This window comes from Arachis stenosperma, chromosome 9, assembly GCF_014773155.1.
Source record: "Arachis stenosperma cultivar V10309 chromosome 9, arast.V10309.gnm1.PFL2, whole genome shotgun sequence".
In the NCBI taxonomy this organism is placed as follows: domain Eukaryota; kingdom Viridiplantae; phylum Streptophyta; class Magnoliopsida; order Fabales; family Fabaceae; genus Arachis; species Arachis stenosperma.
In genome coordinates, this window is record NC_080385.1 from 41,464,525 (window position 1) to 41,477,883 (window position 13,359).

General features: G+C 32.5%; 1 protein-coding gene across 1 annotated transcript; it reads left to right on the top strand.

Annotated features, from left to right (window-relative positions):
• The first annotated feature begins 1,833 nt into the window (after positions 1-1,833).
• On the top strand, positions 1,834-8,955 carry LOC130951610 (formin-like protein 11). Its single transcript, XM_057880308.1, has 4 exons — positions 1,834-3,752; positions 3,832-4,022; positions 5,998-6,233; positions 8,143-8,955. The coding sequence occupies exons 1-4, from the start codon at positions 2,083-2,085 to the stop codon at positions 8,878-8,880; spliced, it is 2,835 nt and encodes a 944-aa protein (XP_057736291.1). The 5' UTR covers positions 1,834-2,082; the 3' UTR covers positions 8,881-8,955.
• Positions 8,956-13,359: the final 4,404 nt, after the last annotated feature.

Genomic DNA, 13,359 nt, shown 5'->3' on the forward strand with positions numbered 1-13,359 from the left:
AAATTCCCAAAGTATACTCATGAACTTCATGCTAAACGTATCACTTAGATACCCTAACTAGCACAGGCACAGACTTAGAGTATGCATTGAAGCATAAGTAATCTATCCCTCAAACTCACGAGGACGAACTGCTCTAATTCTATAATGTAATACCCTAATATTCAAATCATTATGCTCGAGTCATAAATAAATGATAATAAGGTGGTACGACTCTCAAGGTAGATTATAATACATACATATAGATATAATTGAAAAGAAGTATTAAACAAAACCTAGAATTATCAATCAATAACAAATTTTTTTTATACTTTGATATTTACAAACTTTTTTGTATATATTTTTTATATATTTTAAATTTTTTTGTGCACTTTTTGTTCATTTACTCAAAACTAAATTATAAAGAAGTAATGTGACAAAGTATAAGACACAGCAGTTAGCACTTGGCAGGCTTTGTAAGCAAAGCAGAGCAATATTCTTCACTCCATGCTGCTGTGACTATCTCATGCCATTCTCTTTCAATTTGTTAGTGCGTGTGAGCGTCTCGAGTTGTTAGTCCTATGAAAAAGAAAGGTCACCCATTTCATATAATCTATATAATTCTCAACACACCCTTTTCAGCAAATGATGGGTAGCATAATATGTGTACCGGAAAATAATAACAAAAACACACTTGATTGTGTGTCATAATTTAATCTAATCAAATAAATAAATATTAAAAAGTTGGATGCATACATGAAATAGAGCACTACTAGTCTTTCTAGCCTCTCAATTAATCATCATTATTCAACACAATCAACTTCTTTCTTTCAACATTTCATACAAGTCTTCACGTGAAATCCTGAAAGGAAAAAGTTTCTGAACATAATCAATTTATTTTAATTAGGTGAATCTGACATCGTTGTATTCATTGCCTAATAATAATATTTCATAAAACTTTTAGATTCCATTGCACAAAGTAGGATTTAACTTGTACTATTAGTCTTAATCATATATTATTTTATCACAGTAAAAATACTTAACTCAACCACTCATTATTATCTTGTAAAATTGTCAAATATAAATACTTAATTAGTAAAATCTATTTACATTCTTAGTACTTCATATATATATTTCAAAACAAAGGTATGTGTATTAGATATTTGAAAGAGAAAAATAAAAGTTAAAATTCTAACCACAATAAAAATATACAAAAAGAAATTAAATAATCACTAAATGTGGATTCAACCGCAGCCCTCAATCCATATCATATTTAAACCCTATAAAACAAATGTAAAATTCATGTAACTGTACATGCAAAATAAACATCATTATAATAAGTGTTAAATTAATTTCTGAGGGCAATTTGTCCCCACCTTATAATCTATATATATATATATATATAGTTGGAGAAATCTTGTAAAATCACCCGCATAGAGTTAGGCAAGCCCAACAAAAAGGGGACCCCACTATCTACTTTTACCATTGTCTTTGATCATGACTTTTAGCTCCTAAAACACAAAAAAGGAGCTTATCTAATCCAACTTCAAATTCAATCCCAGAAAAAAAAGATCTTAATCTTTTAGAGCATGTCATGTTATTTGATTACAAAAAGTGCGGGAAAAAAAATAATAACAATAATAATAATAACCTCATAAAAACCCTAAAAACCTACCTTTCTTTAAGACATTTCCGACAAAGCAGGTTTTAAACAAAAGCATATAAGACAAAGGAATTAAGTCAAAGTTTGAAAAAGAAAGAGATTTTGCATACAATGTTATGTCCATGCATTAAGTTTGTCTTCAAAATTATTAAATGTGAGAAGAGATAAGAGTGTATGAACAGTAAAGAAAAGAAAGTCCCAATTTACAACCACAACTGCCAGGTTCAGGGGTTCCTTGGAGTAGCATTAAAGACACTGTTTTCAGTTTCAGATCTTCTATTGCACACATTACATACATTACCAGCACCAAAAGAAAAAACCCCAAAAAAGAAATGGAACAACAAAAGGGTAAAAGACAAGAAACTTTTATAAGGGGAAAGCTGCATTGATTTCTAGATGACATTTTAGTTGGAATCAGAAGAAGTAAGAAGAAAGAAGAAATAATGGGGGGCTCTGAGGCTCTTAGCATGTTGTTCTTCATCACCACCACCTTCTTGATGATGATTCTGCTATCATCATTGCAGCAAAGTACCCACATTATTTTTACTGTGGATTCTTTGTGGAATAGTTATGATGTTCATGACATGTATTTCATTGATGAGAGCAGCATTCAACAAGGGAACAACATCAATGATGGAAACAGCAACAACAAGAATGTTGAGAAAATCTCAGGTTTGGATGAGAATGAAGAGAAGCAAGCCATGTTTGTTGAAACATTCAGAACATTGCTTGGACTCAAAAGCTTCCACGAAAAAGTACCTTCTTCATCTTCTTCTTCTGAGTTATTATTCTCATTCTCATTCTCTCCTTCACCTTCTCCATCACCAACAAGCATTGAACCTGAGGCTGTAGCTCCATTATCTCCAGCACCTTCTCCTGTGGTTCACAACCATCATCACCATCATCGTCATCATCATTATTATCATTCTCATTGGAATCTGAAGAAAGAAGCTCATCATCATCATGAAGAAGATAGAGGCAGAGCTAAGAAAATACTAGTAGCAATTCTTGTTTCTGTGGGAATTGCTACATTAATCTGTGGTTGTGCCTTAATCTTCTTCTGCAGGAAATTCAGGAACCAAAGGAAGAAACCAAAAAGGACCATGCCACTCTGTAGCAGCAAGAAAAAGAACAAAAACAAGGTGAGTTTAAACTCAAGGCTAGATCTGTTTTATCTTGATTCCTTAGGTGAAGATTTAGAACAACAACAACAACCACAAGAAGAAGCAGAAGCTTGCACCTTGAAAGAAATTAGTTATCAGAATAATGCTACTGAAGACTGTGACAATGTTAGTAGTTCTTCCACAAAGGAGATTCTACCTGTTCACGACGAAGAGGAAGAAAATATTGAATCTGAATCTGAATCTGGTGGAAGAGAAATTGGAATCTCTGCTGACCCTGAAGAAGAAGAAGAAGAGAATCATTCATCAGAGAATGAAAGTTTTCATTCCATTATTAATTCACAAACAAATTCAAGACTCTCTAATGCTTCATCTTCTAGCCTTGTTAGTGAAACATTAATGTCACCAAAGGATTCATCACCATTACCAAACCAATTTCTTAGTTCACCAAATAACTCAATTTCAAACCCTAAACCACCGCCACTTACTCCAAAACATGAAAATCAAGAAACTGATGAGACTATTAACCAATTTGTCAAACCCTCCACATCTCCACCGCCTCCTCCGCCACCGCCGCCGCCACCAACTCCGCCTCTTCAAATGCCACTCTTCAGATTACATTCTCTCACTTCTTCATCCAGAGCTTCCTCTCCCTCTCCGCTTTCTTTAAAATCTCATAACTTCTCATCACCATCTCCAAGAAACCCAGACTCAAATCAAAGTCCTCAAACAGAGTTGCCTTCTCCGCCGCCGCCGCAACCGGCGAAATCTCCACGCAACAACAACATTCCACCACCGCCATGTCCACCACCGCCATTTCCAAAGGGCAATGTCAAAACACCACCTCCTCCACCATCTCAACTACCTCAATTCACGGCACTAGGCAAAGATGGAGCACCGCTTCCAAAACTGAAACCGCTTCACTGGGACAAAGTAAGAGCCGCACCAAATCGCACTATGGTTTGGGATAAACTAAGATCAAGCTCCTTTGAGTAAGTAATCAATGGATATGTAATTTGTGTTAACCTTTTTAAGCATATTATTTATGAATTTTAATTTTAATGGTTTCAGGTTGGATGAGGAAATGATTGAGTCACTTTTTGGATACAATTTACAGAGTTCTATCAAGAATGAGGAAACAAAGAGCAAAAGCCCTTCTCCAAGCAAGCATGTTCTTGAGCCTAAACGGCTTCAGAACATTACGATACTCTCAAAAGCTATAAATGCAACAGCTGAGAATGTATGTGAAGCCTTAATACAAGGTAAACTCCTCAATCATAAAACTATAATTGATGAACCAATTTTAGTCAGGTAACACATCACCTTTAAGATTCATTGTCTATAATTTGAAGTACAGGATTGATAGTTTAAGACTTAATTTAAAAAAGTTGATTAATATTGGTCTAAAAAATTGGTTTCTTAATTATATTAGGTGTGTACTAAAATTAACTATCAATATAAAATATACATTAAAATAAAAAAATATATATAAAAAATAAAAAAATTATATATGTATTTATACACAAATACATAATAACTAATTTAAAGATTGATTTTTTGTGTACACAGACAACATGATTATTTTTATGTTAAATGATGTATACTAATTTTATTTATGTTTAATTATTTTGTTGATCCCTATAGTTTCGCAAAATTTTCAATTAGATTCCTATACTTTTTTTTTCTTTTAATTGAGTCTTTACACCAATTTTTTTTAATTGGGTCCCTACATTTTTTTTTCTTTTTATTTAGGTCCCTATACCAATTTTTTTTTAGTTGCGGTCCCTATAAAATTAAGCCAATTACTACTAAGAAGGACTTAATTTAAAAAAAAATTAGCGCAGAGACTCAATTAAAAAGAAAAAAAATATAAGGATCTAATTAAAAATTTTATGAAACTATAGGGACCAATAGAATAATTAAATCTTTTAATTACACGTTCAAAACTTCAATATGCATTTATCATCACAAGTATGATGGGAATAATACATAATGGTGTAATGTAATTAAGGTTGAAAGTGAGTTGAAATGAGTCGAGTTAGACCAAGTTTAAGTTTGGTTCAGGAAAATTGAATTTGGCTCATGGTTTATCTCGTTAACAATTAAGCTTATTTTTTAACTTCAACCTTGACTTACCAAAAGCTCACGAACTAGCTTAAATAACAGGAACATAATCTATAATTCTATATCAATAAATTATTACTTATATATTTTTAAAAATATTAAAAAAATCAAATTTATATATTGTCTGTCTATCAATTATAAATTTTATATTTATGTCCTACATCAAAATTATATATAAAAAATGAATATAAAATTTTAAACAATTAAAAACATTAATATATATGTAAAATTATATATTATTATTATGTATATAATCAAACTAGCTCACGAGCTAATGAACTAAGTTTATCTAAATTAAAGCTCGGCTTATTTAATTTATGAGTTCAATTCTAGATTCAAATTTGGCTCACCAACTTATAAAACCAGCTTATCAAGCTATTAACGAATCGAGCTAAAAGTGACTTATGAGCTAAGTTTGACTCACTTTCAGCGCTAAATGTAATGTTTCATACAATGAGATTAAGTTATTAAAACCTTATATCTACTTTGTTAGTGAATATATTTTCAATAGAAAAGTTAACATTCATTATGAAGAAAAATAAACATATGTATAATTTATAAAAATAAGCAAAATTTAAGCATTATTAAAAAAATGAAAAATAAACATTAACACTATCCAAACTAATTAATAAATATGAAAGGCTGCTAAATACAAATAAAACTAAAATATCTTTTTAAGTCTTATTTATTTATTTATTTCTTCAATAAATATTTACTTTTTATGTAAATATATTTACTATAGATATACATATACAGCGACATTTGGTATATATAAATTAAACCCTAATTATTTTACAAATTCTCTTTTACGTGGTATAGACACTATGGACATTGGTTAAATAATGTAATGTTTGTCCCATACTATGAGATAAAGTATTTATCTCTTGCTACTCATGAAATTTAATAATGTGATGAATATGAGAATATTATATCCGAACATTTTAACGGAATACCAATTAACTCGAACACCGACGTTTTTTATTTATTTATATGCATCACGGGATGCATGGGAATTTATGTGCCACATGTCTAAGCAGACTATTCAATTGTGGAATCAACGTTGCTACATAAATCTACTAAGATTAAAACTAATCCATTTTGTGAAAAATGCAGGTAAGGGCCTTTCTTTGCAACAACTAGAGGCATTGGTGAAAATGGTGCCCACAAAGGAAGAGGAGGCCAAGCTTGCCAACTATAAAGGCGACATCAATGAATTGGGGTCCGCAGAGAGGTTTGTGAGGGCAATGCTTCAAGTCCCATTTGCCTTTCAAAGGGTAGAAGGCATGCTTTACAAAGAGACTTTTGAAGATGAAGTTGTTCACCTAAGGAACTCTTTTTCAATGCTAGAGGTAATACTTATCATCATGTTACCAAAAACTTTTAATGCTTTACTTTAGGAAAATTCTTAGAGCTAATAATTAAATCATTAAATGTGTAGCACCTCAGTTATAGTTGAAATGTTGAAAACTGTGACAAATTGTGGATGTATTAATTCGAAAATGCACCGTTTAAAATTTTTCTTGATATAATATTTAATTTGGTCTGTGACTATACACGTTTAAGTTTAGTTATTAAAATTTTAATTGTCTTTATTTAGTCCTCAAAAATATAATTTTACCTTAATCCTTAGGATAATTTTTGGCAAGCAGACGTCAAAATTGCATTTGATTATGAAAATAAAATAAAATAAAATATTGAGAATAAGACACAAAAGATAAAAATACAAAAATTATTGGTATTTTTATATTTTATTTAGTAATAAATTAAAATAAATTATAAAAATCTAATTTATTTTTATTTTTTCATTCAAAAAATTAAAAAAATTAATAAAAAATATAATTATGAAAATTAACAGGAATAATAAAAAAAATAAGTTGTATCTCTTGTCAGTGTTTTGATATCTTTTTTGTCATGCTACATATAAAATATACTAATTTAGTGTTTTTGGATACAATGTTTCTATTTATGTCTTATCTGACAAACACGATTTTTATCGTTGTATTCCTGTCTTAGTATTTCATGTCTGTAAACAAATGTAACCTAACGAAATGCTAATGTAAATAGCTGAATGCTAGGTTGGACTATTGAAACAACACCGATTTGGTTTTGATGCTCAAATAATCCAAAAACGTTGCAATGTCACTTGTTTTGGTGTATATTAAAACTTTTTTTCTTTTAAAATAAGTGATACAGCATCGTTTTTGTGCTATTTGTTTGTCAAAACAAAAACATCATTTTTAGAAAGTGTAGCATGACATCCGACTATTTATATTAGCGTTCTATTAATGTTTATTTGCCAAAAATTATTCTCAGAACGAACGTGAATTATGTTCACAAAATTTAAGAACTAAATAGAGATAATTAAAATTTTAATAATTAAATTGAGACTTGTGTGTGAATTTAGAGATTAAATTGAATATTTTATTTTTTTCAAGTGATGTGGTCAAATATGATCATTTACTGTATGTTCTTTTAAGTGGGATAAAAGAACATTATATATGGCAAAAGATTATATGAAAAAAATTTGAAAATATTTTTCTATTTTCATACTATTAAATTCAACAATAATATTAAAAAGACAAAAAAATAAAATTTATTTTATTTAGTATTTATTAATTATTATAATAATTAATAAATACTAAATAAAATAAATTTTGTCTATTTTTGTTAATTTATTTTTATTACTAAATTGATGCAATGTGACATGCTATAAATCACAATTTAAAAGGTAGATGTTCTTATGATTAAACTACTATTTCTATCTATAAAAGTTGAAAACGCTTATTTATTTATAGAAGATAAAAATTACTATTTGAATCTATAAAAATTGACTTTCACAAGCAAAATTACCCAAACCCTAAATAATTACATATCTTTTACTCATTCTCACTCTTTTTTCCTTCGTGCCAACACTACAATTTTACTTACTATCATCGTCGCTCGACCATCCATGTCGCCGGCCAGTCACCCATTATCGCTGACGGGCACCCTTGATCCTAAATAATTCTAACCTTAAATCTTAAATCTTATATTCTAAATTCTAAATTTAATCTTAAATTTTATACTCTAAATTAGTTTTATTTTGTTTCACTTTTAAATGTTCCTTTTGCTGAGATTTAGATGATTTTATTGTTTTTAATTTTGAATATTTCCTTGTAATGTTTATTTCTTTCTAATTATTGAGGAGTTTTTAAGTTAGTTGGCAGAATTAATGTTTGAGTCCTATAGTTTTTCCTCATATATATGTGAACTATGTAGGAGGCATGCAAGGAACTAAGATCAAGCAGGCTGTTCTCGAAGTTACTAGAAACCGTGCTGAAGACAGGGAACCGCATGAACGTGGGGACGATCCGCGGCGGGGCAAGAGCATTCAAGCTCGACGCCCTTCTCAAGCTAGCAGACGTCAAAGGCATTGATGGCAAAACCACGCTGCTCCACTTTGTGGTTCAAGAAATCATCCGATCCGAAGGGATTCGAGTTTCAGACAGCATCATGGGAAAAATAAGCCAAAAGAACAACAAAAACAGGACCGAAGAACAAAAGGAAGAGGACTACCGAAGAATGGGACTTGAATTAGTCTCTGGCCTAAGCACGGAGCTCTACAATGTGAAGAAAACCGCCACCATCGACTTAGATGTTCTTGCAAGCTCTGTGTCAAATCTATCTGAAGAAATGGCAAAGCTAAAACAACTCGTGGGGAAGGATTTGCATAATGATGGAGAGAGCAGTGAGGGGTTTGTTAACACTATGAAGTGCTTCTTGAGTTATGCTGAGAAGAAGCTGAAGGAGTTGGAAGGAGATGAGAACAGAGTGTTGTCACGTGTGAAGGAGATCACTGAGTATTTTCATGGTGATGTCAGCAATAAAGAAGATCAAAACCCACTTAGGATCTTTGTTATAGTGAGGGATTTCTTGGGGATGTTGGATAGCGTGTGTAAAGAGCTTAGAAGGAATAAATCTACTCGTAGCCCAAACCCTCTTGCACCATTTAGATAGGATTTTGAGAGTAGGATATTTTGGGAGTGTGTGTGTCTCCCTGCCTCTCTGTTCATAGGAAAATTCAGATTTTTCAAAGGATGTTAAGTTTATAACTTTGTTTTGCTTTTTTTTTTTTAAATATTCTTTTAATGGAGTTTTTGGAATATTTGGAGCTTTTATCAGTTGGAACTTAGAGCAGGGCTTTTCTTCACTTCTTGAGGAATCATTAAAGCCATTTTAACTTTGGGAATGGGAGTTGTAGACACTAATCCTTGCCCTTGACATTGTTGTGTTGTTAGAAATACTAATAAGTCTAGTTTTGTAAAGAGATCTGAATGCACTAAGATTCGTGTGTACTTATATGTAATTATTTTAATTTCGTACATGAAGTGATATACATTATTTTATTATGTCAATTTAATATACAAGATAACCAATAATAATATATTTTTCATGTATTTTTATCTTGCAAGATGAGCTAACGGTTGTCAGCGAACTATAACTCAAATAACATAGTCTTCCAATTTTCACTTAAAAGTCTCGGGTTCGAGTCTCACAATTAAGTAAATCAACAATAAAAAAAAATTACAGATATGCAGTGATGTCCGTTGTTTATAAACAATAAACAACTAGTAATCTAGGCACCTTTGTTCCAAGAGTGGAATCATGGATCTAGCTTTAAATTTTTGCGCTCGAAGTAACATGCATATCTATTGTCTTCCTCTATAGATATTCAAAAAAAAAAATATACAGATCATTCTTTCTTTCTCCATCTATTAATGTCTCTAACTAGGCATTTGGATGCTTATCAAAATTCTTCTGTCCAGTGAGTACTTCTATGACTGCTTTTGAGTCAAACTCAATTCTTAGTCTCTTCAATCCCATAGTATAAGCTAACTCAAGACCTTATTTGATTTCCCATAATTTGGCATAGAAGGTTGAAACATTTTCCAATGTTATATGAGAAACCAACCACCCATTTGCCATTTTCATTTTTCAAAAGCCCACCGCATCCAGTCTTGCTCTCTCCTCCGTATACCGGAGCCATCCGAGTTTTGAGACACCCACCCACACCGTGGGACGACCCATTTAATATTGCAAACTTTGAATGTCCTGTTCAGCGCCAAATTCTTTCTTCTCTGCACAGTCCTCCAGAAGAGGATTGGGAGGTCTTTTGTAATTCTGATTGTGGGTTTTCTGTGTGACTTGATTTCAGTCCAATAAGTTAATAATAGTTTGTTAGAGATAATTAATTTGCAAATCAAAGCAGTTAGAGAAAGCTAACAAAGTGATAATTAGTTGTAGATATTTTTGGTCACTTGATAAGTTTGTTACAGATGAATTCATTCCCTGATGTATATATATTAGCCTCATGACTAATAGAAAACCCCAACTTTTCTGTTTCACTTCACAAAACTATTTCTCTTTATTCTCTCTCTTCTTCATCTTCTCTGCATCTCCAACCTCTCTATTTTTATCCTACTTTCACATTTTTCTCATCTCAAAACTCATTCCACAGAGTTCGATAGAGCTACTGTCCTTCTTGCACGCATTTAACATGGTGCGGTGAGCGTGGAGAAGGTAGTGGTGTTCCGATCGACGAGTTCATGAGAGAAGGATTTGAATTTGTGATAAAACAAAGTCATTAAGTTGAATTGGTTGAGGAATTATTTTGAAATTCTCCTAATCAAGTGAGATATTCAACAGTAGCGATTTCTTGATGGCTGAAGAAAATCCAGAGGGTTTCAATCGATCCTCTAGTGGAGCACAACTGGGATCCATGGATGTGCATCAAATTGCAAGCTTTCTTAATCAATTGTCCACATTACAAGCTCAAATCTCCAAAGCTGGTTCAAGTCCGATTTCAGATCCCGCAAGTCCCTACTTCATACATCCTGGTGAGAGTCCTGGTTCGCCTCTGATATCAATTACTCTAAATACAAATAATTACCATAGATAGAGTAGAGCAATGCTGTTAGCATTAAAATCAAAGAATAAATTGAAATTCATAGATGGTTCAATAAAGAAGCCAGATCCAACAGATGCATTGTTTGAGGCATGGGAAAGATGCAATACATTTATTGTCTCGTGGATTAATCTGTCTTTGAGTTCTGAAATTTCTGAAAGTGTGATTTGGAATAATGTTGCCTCTAATCTGTGGAGAGATTTGGAACATAGATATTGTCAGGGAGATCGGTTTCGAGTGGCTGAGTTAGAGGAAGAGATGTACCAAATGAGACAAGGCGAATTGACAATTACAACATATTTTACAAAGTTGAAGGCTATTTGGGAGCAATTAAATGGATTCAGACCAATTCCTAATTGTATAATGTGTACTGAGGACTGTAAGTGTTCTCTAACAATCTATTTTTAACAAATGTTCTTTTCATTCCATCTTTTGATTTCAAATTGATTTCGGTGTCAAAACTTACAACACTTTTAAAATGCAAAATGCTTATTGATGATGAAACATGTGAAATTCAGGATCAAGCTACATTGAGGACGATTGGAGTAGCTAAATGTGCCGATGGACTATATACAATGAACAGCCCTACAATACATAGTGATTCATCAAAATCTGCAACATTAACACTTCATTCTTCCAATAATTCGTTAGGTCAGAATAATAAGCATTTAGATGTAGTTTCTATTTCTGATGAACATCTATGGCATGTAAGGTTAGGACATATTCCATTTAATAAAATTGCAATGTTGCAGAAAGATTTTCCTTATATCCAATGTAAAGAAAGCAAAGTCACACCTTATGACTCATGTCATTTCACTAAACAAAAGAGATTACCATTTTTTCATAGTATTAGTAAATCTAAAAATTGTTTTGATCTTATACACATGGATATTTGGGGACCACTATCCACACTTTCTAGTTCCGGACACAAATATTTTTTAACAGTGGTAGACGACAAGAGTAGATACACATGGGCTTATTTCATGAAAACAAAGTCAGAAGTATCCATACTTTTACAAAATTTTGTGCAATATGCTAACGTTCAGTTTAATGCACAAATAAAATGCATTAGAACTGATAATGGACCTGAGTTTTTATTGAGAGATTTCTTCACTAAGAGTGGAATAGTCCATCACATCTCTTGTGTAGAAACTCCACAACAAAACAGTATCGTTGAGCGCAAGCATCAACACATACTTGGCGTTGCAAGGGCATTGCTGTTTCAGTCTCACATACCCAAAATTTTTTGGCAATTTGCCATAGCTCATGCAATTCATTTGATCAATCGAGTTCCAAGCATTTTTTTAGACCATTGCAGTCTTTATCAGATTCTATTTCAAACTTTGCCGAATTTACAAAATTTGAAAGCATTTGGATGCTTAGCTTATGCTAGTACACTTGCTCATGGCAGAACTAAATTGGACCCTAGAGCTAAGAAGTGTGTATTCTTGGGTTTTAAAGATGGTACAAAAGGTTACATTTTACTTGATCTTAATACTAGGGAGATCTTTACTTCAAGACATGTTATCTTCTATGAAAATTATTTTCCCTACTTGTCTCATTCTTCACAGTTGCATGATTCCACTTACACTTCAACTATTGGTGCTGGTTGCAGGACTAATAATCTTCAATTTCAAGATTTAGATCCATTTATTTCCTGCACTTATCACTCACCTGCATCACCGCATTCTTCAAATGCAACTTCTCCTGACATTCCTATTTCATTGGAAAATAATGCAGCACATTCATTAGAAAATAATACATCTCATTCATTAAATCATTATGAGTCTCATTCATTAGACACACCACATGAGGATTTAAATACAACACAACATCACCCTGCATCTCAGCAGAATTTAGGCACACATGTTTCTGCTGACATCATTCCTATTGCATCAACAAGACCTATTAGGAACCGCAAACCACCCTCCTACTTACAGGACTATCATTGTATGTTGGCCACAGCAGGTTTAGCACCTCCTTCTACTCAAAGATATCAAATTTCTAACTTTCTTTCATATAATAAGCTAAATTTTAATTACAAATCTTTTTGTTTGGCCGTCTCTTCAAATCCTGATCCTCGTACTTATGAGGAGGATGTTGCTCATCATTGCTGGAGAGAGGCTATTCAAAGTGAGTTGGAGGCATTGAAGTTAAACAATACTTGGAGAGTTTGCAAACTTTCAATTGGTAAGCGAGCCATTGGTTGCAAGTGGGTCTTCCGAACCAAATTTCATGCAGATGGTAGCATTGAAAGACGCAAAGCTAGGTTGGTTGCGAAAGGTTTCACACAGATTGAAGGGGTCGACTTCATTGATACATTCAGCCCTGTGGTTCGGATGACTACTTTGAGATTAGTGTTAGCAGTTGCAGCAGCTAAGAAGTGGCACTTGAAACAACTTGACGTCAATACGGCATTTTTACATGGCGATCTAAATGAAGATGTTTACATGAAAATCCCTCCGGGCTTGGATGAACAGCAAGGGATGGTGTGCAAGTTACAAAAATCTCTTTATGGCTTGCGACAAGCA

Bases quoted from the DNA above. Each gene is read 5' to 3' on its own strand.
- LOC130951610 (XM_057880308.1), top strand. From the start codon at position 2,083: ATGGGGGGCTCTGAGGCTCTTAGCATGTTGTTCTTCATCACCACCACC. The intron at 3,753-3,831 runs GTAAGTAATCAA...TAATGGTTTCAG, and splicing joins CTAAGATCAAGCTCCTTTGA to GTTGGATGAGGAAATGATTG. The intron at 6,234-8,142 runs GTAATACTTATC...TGAACTATGTAG, and splicing joins ACTCTTTTTCAATGCTAGAG to GAGGCATGCAAGGAACTAAG.